The sequence below is a fragment of the Lottia gigantea genome (assembly GCF_000327385.1).
Source record: "Lottia gigantea unplaced genomic scaffold LOTGIsca_94, whole genome shotgun sequence".
NCBI lineage: Eukaryota > Metazoa > Mollusca > Gastropoda > Lottiidae > Lottia > Lottia gigantea.
In genome coordinates this window covers 72,575-93,494 of record NW_008711065.1, presented here as the reverse complement: position 1 = coordinate 93,494, position 20,920 = coordinate 72,575, and the positions used below count along the sequence as shown (strand labels likewise).

General features: G+C 32.9%; 1 protein-coding gene across 1 annotated transcript in view; it reads right to left on the bottom strand.

The window, feature by feature from the left end:
• Positions 1–6,127: 6,127 nt before the first annotated feature.
• Positions 6,128–20,920, bottom strand: part of LOTGIDRAFT_134981 (hypothetical protein) — a gene marked incomplete at both ends in the record, with an annotated part of 46,764 nt that continues 31,971 nt past the window's right edge. Inside the window, 2 exons of the mRNA XM_009068785.1 lie at positions 6,128–6,336; positions 12,576–12,708. Coding sequence (XP_009067033.1) covers positions 6,128–6,336; positions 12,576–12,708 — 342 coding nt within the window. The remainder of the gene's footprint in view (positions 6,337–12,575; positions 12,709–20,920) is intronic.

The window sequence follows — 20,920 nt, the reverse complement described above, 5'->3', positions numbered from 1 at the left end:
GACTGATGTATATAGATATCTCTGCTGGACTCTATTATATTTGTAAATAGTGAAATTGAAAGGGGAAAGAACTAATATATTATGTATATACAATCTAATTAAAATTAGTTTCGTTTCTTTATTTCCATTGTAATCTAACAGGTTTTCAACAGCAGATCCGTTCTAATAATTTTATATTTATATTACGTAGTGTTGGAACGGTTCATTGAACTACTTTGTTATGAAATTGTTATATTTTTACATCATTTTATTTTAATATAATTGGAGAATAAAAAATATTTTGAAATAACAGTTTGTATATTGTGTATAGCTCAATAGATCAAAGTAAGATATCGCACTGAAATAACGAGGCAACCACAGAAGGGGGAAAGTCATTCTTGTCTGTCCACCAGCCCTCAAAATAATGTGGAGTCTCTGAAAGAAGACTGAGTCCCCCTCCTTCCGACCTTTCACTCCAAAAATAATATCCAGATATTACACAAATGACTTAATATCCTTTATATCTAATTGTAATATCCAACAAATATTATTAGCTATGTGGACTCTCTGAAAGGGTTGCTGAGTTGACAAACCTAAAAACCAAATAACCAAAATTAAGAAGCAAAACTGAACTTTATTTTATTTTAAAGACATATCGAAAATAATATCCTGGGCACCGTTTCTCAAAATTTCGTAGGACACAATTGAACATTCTATGATGAAAAACATTATCTTTTACGTTATCAAATAGTTCAAATTTATACTCGTACGTTATTTCTACAATATTTTGAGAAACGGGTCCGTGTTTTACAATAACGAACTGGATCAAAATACCTTCCAAAAACTTAAATTCTACACTAACTGTCGAAATATATTACCTTTTAATTTTCATTATGGCTAAAATTTCAAGGCTAAAAACACTAACATTTGTTATTCCTATCATATGCATAGATGGACATTCATAAGAATATATTAGATACATAATACTTAAAACACTGATCACAATATAACCAGAAATAAACAGTTTTAATCTACAGAACCGTCGACTAAGGCTAAAAAACAATGCCAAAAATAACTCAACACAATAAATAATTCTAAGCGAAGTAGTATATGTATCTCTATCACCACCGCTTTTTACATAACACTCCCTCTGAAACAAAAAATAAAACATTAGTTACCGAAAGTTCAACCCTACAATTTACCGTTAGACGTATACCTGATCCAAATTAGAAAAGCACAGATTTCGATTAAAAATCGGTATAAGGTTTTCGGACCATGTTCGACCATGTCCTTTGTGAACCTAATTCTGACACAGGTAAAATAAAGAGTTTTTTTTATTATTAAATAAAATGTTCGTGTTTAAATAGTGGGTGGAACATCATGTCCAATTGTTGACCCAAAAACCCAAACATTTCTTTGAACCTATGCTAAAGTTATCTCGAACTACCATACACAGCTACCGTATAATGGCGTGTAGTGTAGTGTGCAGGGGTATAAAGAAAAAACTAGAACTGTGAACAGCTCCGAGCGTGGCAACGAGACCTTTTGAGACTTTTAGTGAGTCCACTTTCAATTAGTGGATAAAAATTGAAAATCTAGGTTACCTGGTAAGTAAATCAAGTATATTATTACACTCGTAGTCTCAAACGAGCAATAAATTTAGAATTTTTGTATTGCCTTCGACACATCTTGTTAAACAAGAGCATATCAAACCCGAGGTAAATCAGTCTCTACAGTCGCACATTATGCAATATGTCACTTCCGGCTTAGGGAAAATTTAGGATATTCATTTTTGATACCAGCCCATTTTGGTCAATATTATCAGATTGTGCTAGAAACGTTCCCCCAAAAAATAAAATAATAATCGATTGCATAGCAAATCGTGACAAATCGATTATCAATTAACGAGCATGTTTCTTATAGCTTAGAAAGAGGTTTTATGTATGGCAACATACGTCGATCATTTTTTGCAAGTAAAATGTTAATTCACAACATACTAAACGAATTCCTTACCAGATAATACATAACTAAATTGAAAACTTACAGCTTGTGAGGAACTATGGTCGTTAAAATAAATATCAAAAAGTTTGGTCTAACTTCCTTATATGGCGGTAAGAAATAGTAGTAGCAAAACTTGACCTTTGACATGTGACCTGGCTACAATACAACCCCTAACAATCAGGCCATTTACTAACAAAATATTTTTGCTGACTGTACACCAGACAGACTACTGTCCGAATATCTATCAGAGGCTGGAATAGAGGCAGTTGTTTCGCACTGATTATATACCAGCGTTCTTCACATTTTCAGCGTATACAAAACTTACTCTTTTCTATTAGACGTACGGCAGCGTATTCAACAATTTTTTTTAATCGTCAGCGAGTGACGGGGCCATATGACTCATGACTAAATTGGACTCAAAAATGTTATTGCAAAAGGCTTTACTTTAACTAAAAATAGTAATGACTAACGTGATCGTTGTAAATGTTAGTAATATTAAAAACTCGCATACACAGCGACGTTGTCAGTGTGGCAGCACACATCCATTGCAGAATATTGAAATATGTTGACCCTGTAAAATAGAAATATTTCAGTTCACAACCAATGTATACCTGTCCCCCATATACCTCAAAAAATATTACCATAAGTAATTTTTACATTAACATAGGACTCGCATTAGATAAAACTTTATCGTTAGTGTTTGTTCTAGTATCTAGAAACATTTATTTAAACAAACGACTCTTTACTTAGAAATGAGAAAAAGAAGAAAAATTTTCACTTGTATATACCGGTGATTTTCATTTTGAAAGAGAAAAGGATAGCTTAAATCTCCATTGATTTCAAACCAAAACTTCCAGAATATTCCAAAGGATCCGTAATTAATAAGGCTTACCTTTCATACTGGTTGGCATCGTTTTCAATCACCGAATTGTATCAAAGATATTAATTAACCTATATAAGATACCCGCTAGTCACCAAAACACAATGAGCTATTGATCATGATACTATTTATATTATGGCTTCCGGTCTACAGACTTTCTGTCGAAGGCTATGATTGGCTCTATTCGGTAGAAAACAATCCAATCAAATCAAAGAAAGGTGGCAAGATATTAGATGCAGTTCGTTATAACTTGATATTGTGAAGATGACTATTTAACGGCCCGTTAATTTTATGATTCATTACATACCATTTAATTATCCAGCAATCAGTACATATTTAATTTTATTGTTATTTTGGTTTAATTGGAAACTCCACATGAATTATATTATTATAATGTTTAAGATTCATTTGAAACCAATCGATAGTATTAATAACGCCGGGAATGAAGATCAGATATACAATAATTAATTTAATTAGATATTGACAATTGACAAAAAATTATACATTGGGTCAAAGTACAAGTTGAAACGTTCAAGATGGTTCCAATAATAAAATATCAACATCTGTTTATCTGGTTCTGCTAATGTGTTTGTGGTCATTGGAATTCTGGTTAATCACCACTATAATCAATTTATTTCTAATCATGTAATGATCAATAATTTCAAATGAGTTTACGAATAATAAACTTCCGTATAAGCAAGATAAACAAATCTCGTCCAAAGTAACACAATTCGACACGTGGATCTTTATAAGAAAAATGATTCAAAGAAGACCTACCGAAGAAGAACTACAGAAGAAGAAGTATAAAAGAAGAACTACTGAATAAGAACTGTAGAAGAAGACTTATAGAAGAAGAAAAAAACGATAGAAATCTACTGAAGAATCAGGCCCTTAAGAAGAAACTCCCGAATTTTGGTTAGATAAGGATACAACTAAAGTTCATTATTATAACCGCCAATCCGTTTACTCTTCTTGAACTGGGGTTATAGACTCAACATCTAAATGCACTGACTCGATCGGACCCTGTTTCTTCTGAATCATCAAACAACACCAACTTCATATGAATACGAAAACTTCTTTATCTATTCTTGACAGTTTAGGTATGATTGTGACAAGTGATGAATGAGTTCTATGACTTGAGAGCAGAAGTATTTGAGTTAGTGGAGAGAGATATTATTAAATATAATATAAGTATCATTGTATATGTTCTGCAAGTTTCAGTTTTATGCAATCTCTATGTTGATATTTACAGCAAAACTCGCTGGTCAATTTATTTCTAAAAATGAATGATGGCTGATGCAATCATAGGCCCACGTGCAGGTTTTCAATCCCTAATTAATTTGGCATAGACTTATACTGTATTAAGAGTACTTTATTTGTGTATTTCAGAAATCACTGTCACTGTTATTTAATACTGGAGGAGATAGTTTTATAAAACTGAAACTAGCAGAACATACACAATGATACTTAGATTATCTGGAATACATTGAAAACTAACTAAATTATGCTTACAGACACGTTTTGGCCTTATTTTCTTCATATAAACTAACTTATCTTGAATAGTAAGAGTGACAACTTTACTTCCTGTAAGGGAGATAATTCTCAGAGCAAACAAAATAAAAGAATCCAGCACAGCACCTTTCCAGAGAATAATGCATTTAAAGGCGGACAAATACAAATTTCAGACCACATAAAATTAACCTTTAGACTTAACAAATTAGATTAATTAGAATCAACAATAAAGACTTAGATCGCTTAGATCCATCGAAGTATTCTAATAGGACTAGATTTAGGCGTGTAACGTCATGGATATTTCGTTTTGTGGACAGTGTTCGTCGATTATTAAGTTTACAGCCATTCTTCGTGTTAATGGACGCCTACAGAAATCCTATCATTTTGCCTAAGATCTTCGTGCCAAGTATTGCATTCTTCGTGCCAGAGAAAAAATCAAATTTGTAAGATCTAAATGTCGTCATAGAGACATAACCAATTAAAAAATAGGACATATGTGAGATTTTTTAGATCTTGTTTATATGAATGATACATGACCACAAGCTATAATCACAATAGCATTGTATTTGTTCCATTTATGATGAGAATTCCAGGATCTATCAAATCTTTGGCTTTAGGAAATTTTCAAGATGTAGCTCGACCACCTGTAGAATGAACTGTTTCTGTTCATCGTGTCTACCCATTGAAAACAAGAAAGTAAAATTAAATATGTACTGATTGCTGGATAATTAAATCAATAAAATTAATGGGCCGTTAAATAGTGATCTTCACAATATCAAGTTATAACAAACTGCGACTAATATCTTGACTTCAATAGCCACCTTTCTCTGATTTGATTGGAATTTTTGCTACCGAATAGAGCCAATCAGAGCCTTCGACAGAAAGTCTGTATATGGAGGACAGGTATACAATAGTTGTAAACTGAAATATTTCTATTTTAATCGTTTTACAGGGACAACATATTTCAATATTCTGCAATGGATGTGTGCTGCCACACTGGCGATGTCGCTGTGTATGAAATATTTTAATATTAGTAATTTTACAATGATCACGTAAGTCATTACTAATTTCAGTGAAAGTAAAGCCTTTTGCAATGATTTGAACATATTTGAGTCCATTTATAGTAATTTAGTCATGAGTCAAGATACTAACCCAATACACGTCAGATCATAATGGCCATGTCACACATTGGCGATGTAGGAAAGCGTATACCCAGCGTATGATAAAATTGTTGAATAGGCTGCCGTACGTCGAATACGTAATGAGTAATTTTGTATAAACTGATCAAGGTTGAAACACGCTGGTATATAACCTAGTAAGATAAAAACGAATAAACATTTTACTTGCACAAAATTTTCGACATATGCTGTCATACTCAAAATTTATTTCTAACCTATGAGTGGGGTGCTTTGAATCTATAAGTGTTCTGAATGACCATATAACTTACTTCATGTATTTAATATCCCTAAACGCCATTATACGGTAGCTGTTCGTTAAACACGCGTTAAGTAAGTTTTGTGGCCGTCCAAGATAAGTTTGGCATGTTCAAAGCAACATTCATTCCACGTATTGAGAGACGTTTTTGGGACTTCGCTAACTCTTTTGTTTAACCACAAATATTTTAATTTTGATAAACATAGAGAATATGAAAGGGACAGTCAGATTCTTTTTTTCAGTAGGTCAAAAATTTAGATGATCAAATTTACTATGAAAAATCTATAGACTAAAATCTGGAGATATATTTACGGAAGCGTATTAGGGCCATTCAATTTTTTTTTTAATTTTTAAGTTAGTAACTTGAATTTTCAAGTTAGTATGTTGAATTTTCAAGCTACTATCTTGAATTTTTAAGCTAGTATGTTGAATTTTCAAGTTAGTAACTTGAATTTTCAAGTTAGTATGTTGAATTTTCAAGTTTGTATCTTGAATTTTCAAGTTAGTATCTCGAATTTTCAAGTTACTAACTTGAAAATTCAACATTCTAACTTGGAAATTCAAAAAAAACAAAAAAACAAAATGAATGGCCCTAATACGCTTCCGTATATATTTCCTTTAGCTTATATAAATATTTTAGCTTAAATTCTCCGGCAGTCATTTTTTACAACCTTTTGCAGTGTTTTTTTAGTAATGAAAATTGAATTGTATAGACTGTTCATTGAATTTTACTTGAAGACTAATAGCATTTTGTCTTAGTTTGTCTTTGCACTTTTAGAAAATTTTATAGTCCAGCGGCATATACCCCAAATATGAAGATATTGTGCATTTTGTGATTCAAGCACCAAATTTAGCATAAATTTATTTTAATACGTTGTGAACAATTTTGGATATGGGGCCACTTGAAATTCTACCTGCATAGGACGCCATTTTGAATTTAAAATATTTTGTTGTTGATATTTCTGAATCTGTGTCTCAGCAGCTAATTGTATATTTTTGGGGTAAAGGAATCCAATGGTTTATGTTTCAAGTAGCAACAAATCCAATTGAAATCCAAAAATGGCGACTATCAAAAATCTATAAGTGGCGTTATTTCTGGATCTATGTCGGCTATAAACCCGTTCTTAATTGTAAACCCATTCCTAATTTTACATTTTGGTGGTCAACGAATGCAATGATTTAAGTTTCAAGTAGCTTCAACTGAAATGAAATGTAGAATTTCAAAATGGCAACTATCAAAAATCTTTCAGTGTCAATATTTCTGGTTCTAGGTCAACTATAAATCAGTTCTCGTACAGGGAGGAATAGCCACTCAATGATGTTATCAAGCTAAATAGGTTGCAAATACTGGATCACAGTCTGTTACAGTATGGACAAAGTTAAGATTCCTTTGACGTATCAAGTCCCACATATGCAGCCATATGCTGCTGTGTAGCGCCAAATTCTGCCTATCACGAACTCAAGTCAGTATCCCAGTGTTATATCTAATCTGTTGTTCAATTGGCCAATTTAATTGAGAAAATAAGTCTGCTACGAGCCCCTAAGGCGCAATTGTAAACATATTTATTTATTATTTCGTTTAAACGAAATAATGAATAAATTAATAATAATAATAATAATAAATAAAAATATTATTTCGTTTAAACGAAATTAATATAAACGTTTAAACGAATTAATTATTTCGTTAAAATTAAAACGAAATGTTATTTCGTTTAAACGAAATAATTAATTCGTTTAAACTAAATAATTATTACCCTATGTTTAATTCGTTTAAACGAAATAACTAATTCGTTCAAACGAGATAACTAATTCGTTTAATTTTTAAACGAAATAAAAAGATGTGATAATTATTTCGTTTAAACGAAATAATAATAAAAAGTGTTGAAAATTGCGCTTAAGGGGCTCCGTACAAAAGAAAGTGGTGCTAAAGTGGATTGGGTGTATATTTTTTTTTATCAAAGCCTAGTAAAGTATTTTATGAATTTTCTACATTGAAATCAACTTGATTATTATTTCTCAATATCAATTTTATTTTGTTCAGATTCAAATTACCTTCGAATTCAATATTGTTTCTACCATTTAGACTTCCTCCATATTCAGATAGATATTCGTTTATGGCTATGTATTCATAGCTTCCTCGTAGTAAACTTATGGTTTTGAATGTAACTCCAATATCTATGAATATTTTTATTTGGTTATTTTTTTCGTTGATATTTCTAATGGAATTGTAAACGGAGAAATACTTTAATCCCAGTTCGTACTGTTTAGTGCGATCGAGTTCATACTCGTAGTCTAGAGACATTTTGATGTCTGATTTATTCGAGGTGATAACGAATAGTTGTTCTTTATTTGACATTTTTAATGACTATTTTTAATCACGCTTTTATAATCATTTTTATCTATAATACCTTTCTCTAGGAGTCTTTTTAATATACAATTTACTTCATTATATTGTCTGTGTGATCGATGTCCTTCCATTGCCGCTAATATTATTTGTAATCTATTAAGCAATTCTTCGTTATTATCGGATAAAAATGTTATATCATCTGTTTCCTCAACTTCATTTTCATCATTAACAACTTTTTTTTATATATGTTTTAACTTGTTTTGATCTATTTGTTTCGGGTCCTGACTTTCTTATTGCATGTAGAAATTTTGATTATGCTACTAAATTCTTGCGATCGGCAATGGGAATATACCCTCCATTCATTAAATCTATTAATCCTTTTGTTAATGTAAATATTAAGCCTTTTGTATCGATTTTGAATTTAGGGGAATTTCCACTAAATTTTATTCTAAATCCATTAAACAATAACCCCTCATCATCATTGGTTAGTAAATCTGGTTTAGGGTTTGAAAAAAGACGATTTATATCATCTAATGTCCTAATTATAATACCACCATATTCATTCGGTTCGGGGTGATCTTTATGAGGGGTGGGTTCTATACGAGGGGTGGGTCTATATTCTAAAGCTAATTTCTTTTTAATATCCTCTTGACTTTTTTAATATGGGTTGAAATAGAGTTTGTAGATTTTCCTTTATTCCAAGTTGTTGTAATTTGTTATTTTCAACTTGGGTCTTTATTTTATTCTTAGCTTTGATGTATTCTCTATTTCTTTTTAAAATATTATTCCAATCGCTACTCATTTTTAAAAAAATAAAATTAACATATGTCGATCATAACTCTTTCACCCGTAGGTTTTCTAGTATTAACAAATACATATCCATGATCATCTGGGTTTCTCCATTGAGCTTTACAAACTTTTTTGAATGTATCTCTGTCCATTCCGTGATTTATCGACTGAATGATTTGAGAAAAATCTTTGTCGTTTAATTCGAATAATTAAAAAAAAAAATTTGCATTTTTTCTAATAAACATAGAATCCATCCCGTAAAATGATTGGGATTGATATATGCAGTGACAGTTGTAATGTCTTCCTTTCGTGAAGAATTCTTGTTGAACAGCTTGATTTCTTTGCGCTACGCAGTCGTCAAACAATATCAAGTTCTTTCGTTTGCTATCAATATTAGACAAATCTAGATCATTAACATAAAACTTGTATATCCGTTGGATAGAAAGATTGATTCTTTGCTTTAATGTAGTTATCTATGATATCCTTTATTTACACTTCTTCTTCTTCGTTTTCTTCATAATATTGAAATATGTCTTGAACATCTTTCTTTGGTAAATACTCTAAAGCTTTGAGGAATTGATAATACGATTGCTCTGGTTTTGTTGTGTATATATATAATGAATCGAAATCTAAAAGGTTTGGTGTTGTCAACATGTTAAAAGTGAGATGAGTTTTCCCAGAACCGGAACTTCCACAAATACACATAAGCATTGGGTTACTAGGAAATATTTCTGAATGTTTGAATTTCTTTTTATTCTATATTTTTGTTCCAAAAATCACCCCTTCTCCTTTATACTTTGAAAGAAATAATCCGTCTCCTGTGTGTATGTTTTTTAAAAATATTCCATTACCCTTATGTTTGACTTTCATTTCTCCTGTGTCGATTTTGTCTATGATACTGTTTAATCCTTGTTTAACAGTTTTCTTGGTTTCTTCCCCAAATCGTTTTCCAAATTCTCTAACTGTACCTAATATATCTGCCACTCCTGAACCTTTCTTTTTTTCCATTACTAAATTATGTCTACGTTCTTCAGCGTTTCTATCATAATCTGCTTTCTTTGCGTTGACAGCTTTGTTTATCCCAGCAGCCGTACCACCAACCCCAGCAGCCACTGCAATACCAGCAAATATCAAAGGTCGGAAAGGTAAAAAAACACCTTCTTTTGCATTCGCGTCAATTCTTTCTAAGTCTATATCGTCTCTGACTTTACAATATTTATATTTATCAATAAGTATTTTAGTTATGCTGATTTTTTTACCATTGTAAGTTATTACAGTTGGGCAAGCTGTTTCAATAGGTTATATTATTTTCTTGACAAAAGTTTCTGGTTTCATTTTTAAGGGTGTATTTTTTACTCAATTCTTATCATTCTTCTATCTGCTATTTTAATTAAATGTTTAACACTAACCGGTTACATCTCCTTGTGTTTTTTCAATATGAATATTTATGATTACTCCTGTTTTGAAAAGATCTTCTTGATGAGCTGATAGATCAAAACAGAAGATTGGATGATTAAGTGCAAAATCTACATATTCAAACTGAGGTGGATTTCCAAATGATTCACACATATTTTTTATAGTTTCTATACAATTCATTATAATTCTTCGTGGATGGATTAATTGTTAAAGGTTGGTTAGGATAATTATCGTTGTTTAATCTTACTTGAACTTTACGGATTATAGGATCTTGAATTTGGTTCATTGCTACTCTAAAGATATTATTGTTATTCGTATGTAAGTCTGGTAAATTCTTGAAATTTTTCGAATCCATGATTAGCTGCTCGTCCTATTCTTTCTACCGTGTTTCGAGCAACAACTCTCTCTCTAGCTAAATCCAGAGCTTTTGCAACATTTCTTACCGGTTCTTTTAAAACACTTCCATCGCCAACATCGGGTATCCAGCCTGAGACTGAATCGAAGTCTTTAGGATATAAACCTGTTTTCAACATTGTATCAAATTCCCCAGGGTGTTTAATTGTTTCTATCGGATTTGAACCAGCTTCCAAAACCATCTCGCTAAATAAAGATGGAAAGAAATTGTTTTCTAACGTTGTATTAGTTTGTGGAACTCGATTTTCATTGGGAGTTCCATCTTTGATTTTGAAATCGCATCTGAAATAAGCATCGGAAAGAAGCAACCAATTCGACAATGAATTAATTTCGAAGGTAATTCTACCACCATCATTCAATTGGGATTTAGAACTAACAGTCGGTGAGATGATAATATAATCCTCCTTTTTCTTGTTAAATGAATAACGAATCGGATTGTATAATTTAAAGATTGGATCTAGTATGTAATTTTTATTTGCCATTTTTAAGGTTTAAAATTTGAGTAGAAATTGTGGTCTGTTTTCCAAACAGTGAAATGTAGGCTGTATAGGTCTTTTTGGGGGGGTGGGATTGATGGAATGTAGGGTGTGTAGGACTTGTTTTGGAGAGGGGAGGAGCTCTTAGTATGTTCACACTTTTCCCTATGGAATGAAATGAAATGGGGAATCCCCGTGCATTCAATATCAAAGCTCTATGACTAATGACTGAAAAGGGAATTCGCTGGATTTACAGTATTGAAACGCCTAACCTATATACTTCCTTCTGTATGAAAGATTGATACACTTCTTTCTCATATTCAACAGTTACCGGTAGCAGTATTGATAATGAGTTGTGGTCGGCGAGGTCTTCACCATGTCCCTAGTATTCATTACAGCGGTAAGAACTACAGGTGTTTCTGGGTTGATTTCTGTATCTACAGTAAGTTGATTTATGTCCAGTCTGACCACAAATATAGCAGACAACTTGACCAAGTATCCTACAAGTGGACACGTTATGTCCCGAGATACCACAGTTGAAACAGGCATTACGGCGTACACTTTGCTTGATGATATTCACCTGTTTGTGATACAGTTGGACTAACTGACTTGTACCTGTATCTGATAGGTGAATGCCGTCTCGCCAAATATTTTCTTTTCTTTTGTTTATCATGTCGAATGTCTGAATCAATTAAGCATATCATTGTGTTTAAGGATATCGGCGTTTAATCCACTTCTTGGAGTTACTTCAGCAATAAAGAGTTGTGTGTTTGGACTTCTAGTTTCAATAGCAGCACGGATACATTTCAGGTCATCATATATCTGATCAGAATGACGTCTTTCTGCCAAATCATTCCCACCTGCTTGAATTATCACATCGGAGAAATTCTCAATATTGATTTTATTCAAATTGCTCCTTATATCTGGGAGTTTAGATCCTCTCAAAGTTTTTATTCCACATTATGCTTTAATCCCCTCTTTTTAATTCGCTGAGTAATAGATGGTCCTATAATCAGAGTTTTCTTTGAAGACATGTTTGTTGATTTAGAAGAGGTGTTGACTGCTTTTGGTAGAGAAGCTGATATATTGTCTTCATATTTATCCATAGGAGGGAGTATATCAGGTGCTGTGTTATTCTTTGATGCCATATCGGCTGAGACAGTTTTACGGTGACTGATGAAGCTATTTACTGTGTCTTGAAGTTTAGATATTTTAGCTTCCAGTTCACTGACTTTACACAGTAAATAATCTTCATCATGTGAAACTGAGGAGGGTTTTAGGGGTGTTGAAAACTTGATGGGTGACAGGAAACTTGATGTTGTGGAACTATTCTGCTTCCTAGGGGGTGTAATTAGTTTAGCAGATGTTTCCTCAATTCTGTCCTGGGTTGAATTTTCTTTGTTCAGGACCTGGCTGGTCAGGATTTCCATGAAACGGTCCAAAAATGATGGGAATTTGTCCTGGAACCATGAAAAACATGCCCCACCTTGGATATGCAAAACAGACGCGGACTCATGAAGAAAAAGTTTCAGTTTTTTATCATCAAGGGTACTCGTTAACATAAATCCATTAGTGCCTTTATCTTCAAAAGCTTCCTTCACATAGTAATCAAAAAGTTGGGATTTAAATGTTTGGAAAAAATGTTCTTCTTTGAACGCTACACAAATGCTACAGCATTTTTCAGTGTGGTTAATAATAGAAAATATCTGTTATCGTTGATGTCAATGTCATTTTCTTCTTTTTTACTAAAACTAGTTCCTAATATGATACCCACGGTAGTGCCTTCATCCATTGACAAAATTTTAGATGCCACTTGCAAATTCGAACGATTAATAAAACTGGCCTATTTTTACAGAAAAACCCTTGGTAGAGGAATCCGGAAGAAGTTTGTGGAAAAATCTGAGTGGACTCCACCAGATGCCCTAATACATACCGATATTTTAGAAATTTGCGATAACATGCGATTTGAAACTTCTCTCTTACCATTGGTAAAAGAAAATAGCAACTTGACGCGCGCTGAAAGGACCATTTTAAACAACCTAAAGAACGATAAAAACATTATCATACGGAAAAGTGATAAAGGAAGCTCGTGTGTCATCTTAAACCGCGAAGATTACATTAAAGAAGTTGAAAATCAATTAAACAAACGCGAACATTACCAAATTTTAGATGCTCCGATTTTTAAAGAAACCGGCAGTGTGATTAATGACATTTTAAAAAAATTAGTGAATGACAAAATTATTTCAGATAAACAATACGACTATCTTTCGGCTAGTTCTACGGCACGTCAACGGCATATTTATACCCTCCCGAAAATCCATAAGAACCCGGAAACAGAATGTTTTTTACCAAACATTATACCTAAGGGTCGACCAATCATTTCAGACTGCTCCAGCAAATCTTATCGAGTCTCGGAATGCATTGACCATTTTTTGTTACCTTTAGCGTGCCAACACCCATCATATCTAAAGACACATCCGATTTTGTTGAAAAAATAAAGAGTTTAGAAATCCCGGAAAATGCCTTCTTCATATCAATGGACGTTAGTAGCATGTATACCAATATTGACAACGAAGCCGGTCTGAACGCTGTAAAAAAATGCTTTGAGAGAACTCTTGACCCAAAACGGCCCGATTCTGAAATTCTTAAATTACTCGAAATTTGTTTAAAACGGAATGATTTTTATTTTAACGGTAAGGTTTATCTTCAGACTTCAGGAACAGCAATGGGTAAGAGATTTGCCCCAAGCTATGCCAATATATTCATGGCTGAATGGGAACGCGAAATTGATTTGGTCTCTCCTTTCAAACCAATTTTCTACGGACGTTTTTTGGATGACATATTTTTAATTTGGCAACATACTATTCAGGAATTCTGGCAATACTTCGAAATTCTAAATAACCCTCACCCATCAATCAAATTAACAGCAAATATAAGTGATCACAGCATGGACTTTCTCGACACAACAGTATTCAAAGGACCGGATTTTAATGAAACTAGGAAGGCTGATATTAAAGTATTTTTCAAACCCACTGATACCCACCAACTTTTATTGAAAAGCTCTTTTCATCCAAAACATACATTTTCAGGCATAATAAAATCGCAAGTTTTACGGTTCCGTAGAATTTGCACCAGAATAGAGGATTTTGATGATGAGTGTTAATTAGTCTTTAAGAAATTGCGAGAGCGGGGATATTCAAAACGATATCTCCGCAGCATTAAAAGCAAAACTCTTTCAGGAATTGAGAATCGGAACACAATCCTCGTTCCGGTAAACTCTAATCAATCTTTCGGATCACGGCCGTGCAGATCTACAAGATGTAGAACCTGCGAGCATATTTTAACAACCAATTCTTTCTCTAATAAGCATAACGGTAAACAATTCCCTATTAACGGTGAGCTTTCATGTACCAGCACAAATATCATTTACCTAATTTCATGCGACAAATGTCATTTACAATACGTAGGCGAAACTAAAAACTCTTTGAGAGAAAGAATTAACGGCCATCGTTTCGACATCTCCCATTATCTGGATAAACCTATTGGGAACCATTTCAACTCCCCCAACCATTCCCTCGCAGATATGAAGGTGGCGCCCATTGAAAAGGTCATCGCAGAAGAAGACACCAACCCTAAAAGTTCAAGACTACAGGGAGAGCTTTTGGATGAACCAACTAAAAACCATTTCGCCCTGTGGACTAAATATACAGTTTGATTCTCAAATAATCCCATTTGTTGCTCCATTCAATAACATTTCTTGCCATGTATCCCGAATTATCAAAAGATACTACACAGAGTTACAAAATAAATTTCCCACTATTTTTTACAAAAAATTAGTCATAGCTTATTCGAAAAATAAAAATCTACAGGATATAGTTGTTCGTGGTTGACTTGACCCCACCGATGATGTAGAGTGATCTAATAGGATTAAATATTCTCATTTTCATTGTCTTTGTACTTTATATAATAGTTTAAAACAATTTACTTTCTATACCTGCAGCCATTAATCGCTTTTCTTCATTCTTCCAGAAAATCTGAAGCAGTCAATGTAGATTAGAAGTATTATGAATTTCTTTATTAGGTCCAAGAAGATTTATAGGATAACCGTTATGATCATCTTTGATTTAGTTCATTGCATATTAGCATCACAATTATTGTAAACATAACTTTAACCCTGTGCCAGTGCCTTATATTGAATAGTAGCTGGTTACTCTTCAATCACCCTAATTCCTAATATAGATCCAATAAAGCTGAACAGAAATGATGTTGCCATTTTATAGATACTTAATATTATATGAAAATGTTATGTTTATTTTATATTTTTATGAGTTAAGTAATAATAGCAATAATGTCACTGGATAAAAAAGCAGCACTATAATGTTCTATAATCTTCTGTTCTACAGACCACAACACAGACAGGGTATACAGGCCACTTGAAAACAATATCCAATTAGATAAATGGTAATATAATGACAAGATAATCCTCAGAAAATATCCAAAATCACAGAGAAAAGTTTTATGGCACTAAACTTAGTATAAATCAAAAAAAAATATAACTGTAAATCCTTTTATATAGCACTTTAGTTTATTATAATGTAGAGAGATATTAACAGTGAATAGTAGCAGCGGCCATCTTGTATGCATGATTATTCTGCTGCCACCTTGAATCATAATATTTTTTTCCTAAAATCTACAATTAGCCACCAAAAATGGATTTAAAGCTGATCGAGATCTAGAAATATTGACGCTTATAGATTTTTGATGGTGGTCATTCTGAAAGCAAACATGACAGCAATTGTAGGTTCTTGAAACATTGTATACCTCCAAAATGTACAATTAGCCACTAAGAAAATAATTATAGCTGACATGTATCCAGAAATATCAACAATTGCTGATTTTTGATGGTAAACATTTTGAAATTCCATCTGGCAACAGTTGTAGCCAATTAAAACTGTTTATTTCTGGTTATATTGTGATTAGTGTTTTAAGTATTATGTATCAAATATATTCTTATGAATGTATTTCTTATGAATATATTTCGACAGTTAGTGTAGAATTTAAGTTTTGGGAGGTATTCTGATCCATTTCGTTATTAGAAAACACGGACCCGTTTCTCTAAATATCGTAGAAATAACGTACGAGTAAAATTGTTATAAATTAACTATTTGATTACGTCAAAAATAACGTTTTTCGTCACATAATGTTCAAGTTTGTCGTAAGAAATTTTGAGAAACGGTGCCCAGGATATTATTTGTTTTTAAAAATGGATTTCAGTTTTGCTTCTTAATTTTCTGCACCGATGAAGTGTTAAAGGGAGTGAAATTTTGCTTGGACAGCGACATTGGCTTACCACCATTCAATTTCCAACGGTTCAGAGATCATTAAAGGATGCAGACGGTTTCATATCCCCCCTGTCGACGTGACCGATTCCTCTTAAAGTTGAAATTTAACTTGGGTAGCATAATCCCAAGATAACAAGCAGGAGTTGTATAATGGGTAAATGATGAATTATAAAGTTACTTCCCTTGAACTGTTAGAATTGATCAGCTAAGTCACTTTTTTTGTTTTTACCTTCCTCTTTGTCCTATTTGTCGTGTATGTTGAGTATGTTGAGCAACAATGAAGGGTGTCGCGCCAGGCAGGGGAGGCTTTTCTTCTAGACACCTGATACCACTTTTCATTATTTATTATTTCATTATCACTCACTTATGATTGATAACATCATGTGAAAAGTTCATTAGTTTGCTACTTTGTTTCGTTTTGTGGCTCGGATCATTAGTACTTGGTTTATTGTATTGGTCCGTTTTATATTCGATCTACCGGAAGACCCGATATTTGTCAACTCCGCAGTCTTTCAAAGAGTCCACATAGCTAATAATATTTGTTGGATATTACAATTAGATATAAAGGGTATGAAGTCATTTGTGTAATATATGTGAATTACATTTAGCGGGCATTGGACGATATTATCTTTAGGGTGAAAGGTCGGAAGGGGGAGGGGGGAGAGACTCAATCTTCTTGGCAACCCTTTCAGAGACATAGATGATATTACTTGTTGGATATCACAATTCATTTCTGTAATAGTCTTTTGTCAAGTTGTATGTGAATCAGAAGTAGCCATTTCAACATTTGGAAAGATGACACTGGTAGCGAACAATTCAATAACTTATTATTTTGAGGGTGGGTGAACAGTCAAGAAGATTTCGAACACACGAAAATGACTTTCCCCTTCTGTAGATGCCTCGTTATCTCAGTGCGATATCTTACTTTGATCTATTGAGCTATACACAATATACAAACTGTTAATTCAAAACATTTTTTATTCTCCAATTATATTAAAATAAAATGATGTAAAAATATAACAATTTCATAACAAAGTAGTTCAATGAACCGTTCCAACACTACGTAATATAAATATAAAATTATTAGAACGGATCTGCTGTTGAAAACCTGTTAGATTACAATGGAAATAAAGAAAAGAAACTTTAATCTAATTTTAATTAGATTGTATATACATAATATATTAGTTCTTTCCCCTTTCAATTTCACTATTTACAAATATAATAGAGTCCAGCAGAGATATCTGTATACATCAGGTGATAACATAAACACGAATAATCTTTTACATTTAGCTTCCATCCTGTTTTTTCTGTGGTGAACTGAAACGTGGTTACCTGGAATATATTATCAATTTAGTATGATATATATTATCTATATTGTACAGTTACGACGTTTATTTTTATTTTTCTATCTTAAACAATTATATTGTTCATGTTTATGATTTAAGTCGGCCTCGGATGTGTAGAAATATCTGTGTTGGATTGTAACATCTTACAGTTTGAATAACAATAGTTTATCGATTATTTATATAATATTGATCATATTCAGAGACTCAGCATTTATCATACTTCTTATAAACCATAAGACAGTTCTGACAAAGTGGACATAAATTGAAAAAAAAAGCATCAGGTCATTGAGGTGGAAAGTTAAATAAGGATAATAAATGATTCGATGGTAGTTAGACAAGAATTAAACTTAGAATTAAAATAGGACTTGTTTGCTCAAACGTATTACCAGCATTTTCTGTCTCGACTTGAACTAATTTATCCTTTTGTCGTTTATGTGACACTGTAATATATTTGTCTTTCTTCTTGCATGTGATGCATATCTCAGGTAAAATTGACTGGCTCTTTGGGCGACCTTGACTTGATGTAGAACTAGTACTGCCACTGGGTTGGTACATAATTCTTAACTTTTTAGGAGAAGGTCCTATCTCACTTTCACTGCTTAAACTGCTGACGATGGATTTCGTGGCCTGCTCGATAACAAAATGGATGAAAGCCTATTCCATCTTTGTCTAAGAGGTCGTCGAATTCCTGGAATAAATGCCTGAGCAGATTCGGCCATTACCCGTTCTTCTCCATCCAAATTTAACCATTAAAAACACCACTTGATCTGAATTTGTCCCATCTAACATTCGTAAAAGGTTGTGAATCTTCTGTTGACATTGATTTTACATGCATTGTACATTTTCTATTTTTTCTTTGGGTTTTCGCTTAGCAGGACCGCTATCCATGGGCGCTGCCATCTTCAATGTTTACATTATGTTGATTGGCGGAACCGACACACGTGACAGAATTCCTACGCAAAAACCGAATAACATACTTATATTATAGTGAGCCTATGATGTAAAATTGTGTGCTTAGCGTTTTGATACTTTATAAATAATCCTGAAATGAAAAGAATTGTCGTTTTACTTACGACACTCGACATATTTATAGAAATCTTGGTCAGTATTTATTCTCGAAATGTTCTTATTGATAAAGTTTATCATTCATTCTCTGACTACCACCGCCAGTCAATATTAACACACTTTTATCGATGATAAATTAACAAGTTTAATAGAATAAAAGCAAAATCAGAACTACTTCCATTTGGGTTATTGATATTGATTTTTAAAAATTTGGTGCTATTTCTCAGCATATATAACTGGCAGTAAATATATATATCATTGAATTCAAACTATTAAAATTTCTTTATATGAGAAAGTTCATACTTAAGTCACTAAAGACTGTTTTTTCATTTCTGACAGCTTCCAGTGGGCGTATGTTACCTTGCCTGACAAGCTATCTTTATGAGAGTGCTCAATACATGAATTGTAGAGTGATATAGAAATACCACTGTTAAAATAGTGCTCAATACATCAATTATAGAGAGATATAGAAATACCACTGTTAAAATAGTACTCAATACATCAATTGTAGAGAGATATAGAAATACCACTGTTAAAATAGTACTCAATACATCAATTGTAGAGTGATATAGAAATACCACTGTTAAAATAGTGTTCATTACTTGAATTGTAGAGTGATATAGAAATACCACTGTTAAAATAGTGCTCAATACATCAATTGTAAAGTGATATAGAAATACCACTGTTAAAATAGTGCTCAATACATCAATTACAGAGTGATATAGAAATACCACAGTTAAATAGTGATCAATACATCAATTGTAGAGTGATATAGAAATACCACTGTTAAAATAGTGATCAATACATCAATTATAGAGTGATATAGAAATACCACTGTTAAATAGTGATCAATACATCAATGAGCGTCAGAGGCAAGTTACTTCCCTTTATGACAAGATAGACGGCGCTACGAGCGACACGGACCCAGAAGTCGTTTACCCAGCTTAGGCCATTAGTAGTTACTAGATGCCGTCGTGTTGTTGTTCTGTGCCACTATGTTCGATCAGAGGAGGACATTCGTTTCCAAAGGATGAGGGGTTACGAAAGAAATGGATCATAGCCATAAAGCGTGACAGGTGGAAACCAACAACAAACAGTGTAGTATGTTCAGAGCATTTTGACCGGGACGACTACATATCTACGCCTTTCTATGGTGGTAAGTCCAATTTTTCTGTCAGTGTCACTGTTCATTGGGAGCAATAATCAATATTAGATTCAATATTAGCTAAGACTAAACTAATAGTTCTTGTGATGGAACATGATATTGATAGGGCTATGCCTATGTGTATGGTGAATATGATTAGGCCTTTGATAACAAAAATATACTAGAGCCACTCGTGGCACAGAATGGGACTTTGCAAATGTAGCAATTTGCTAAAGACCCCGAAAAAATCAACCATCGACGATAATTAGGTCAAGTGCAAGAACAAGTCTAAAGTTGATAATTTTTTATTTATTAGAAGATTCTAATACCGGAAGTAGACATCAGACATCACAAATGAAAGTATCAGCAGATAGCCAAGGTCAATGACCTTTGATCTTGTAAAGGAGGCGGTCTAAAAAGGTCAAGATCAAGAGATATACGTCATCATCATTTCTAATTGCACACGACTATAAAACCGGAAGTTGACGTAGAACAGCAAATATAAAAGTATAAATAGATAGCCAATGCCAATGACGTTTGATCCTAGAAAGGTCAAGGTCAACAAAGGTCAAGGTCAAAAATTGAAAATTTTGAATTTCCAAAACCTGTTCCTTTTTTTGAACTATGAAGCGGAAACAACCGAACTTCTAAGACAAAGTGACTCAAAACATGAGATAATTGTATGCAAAGTTCCATTTTGAAGAAACGTATACTTTGCGAGTTCTGTTCCTGGCCAAAAATGTCAATAATGAGTAATATAACCCAGATGTGCCAC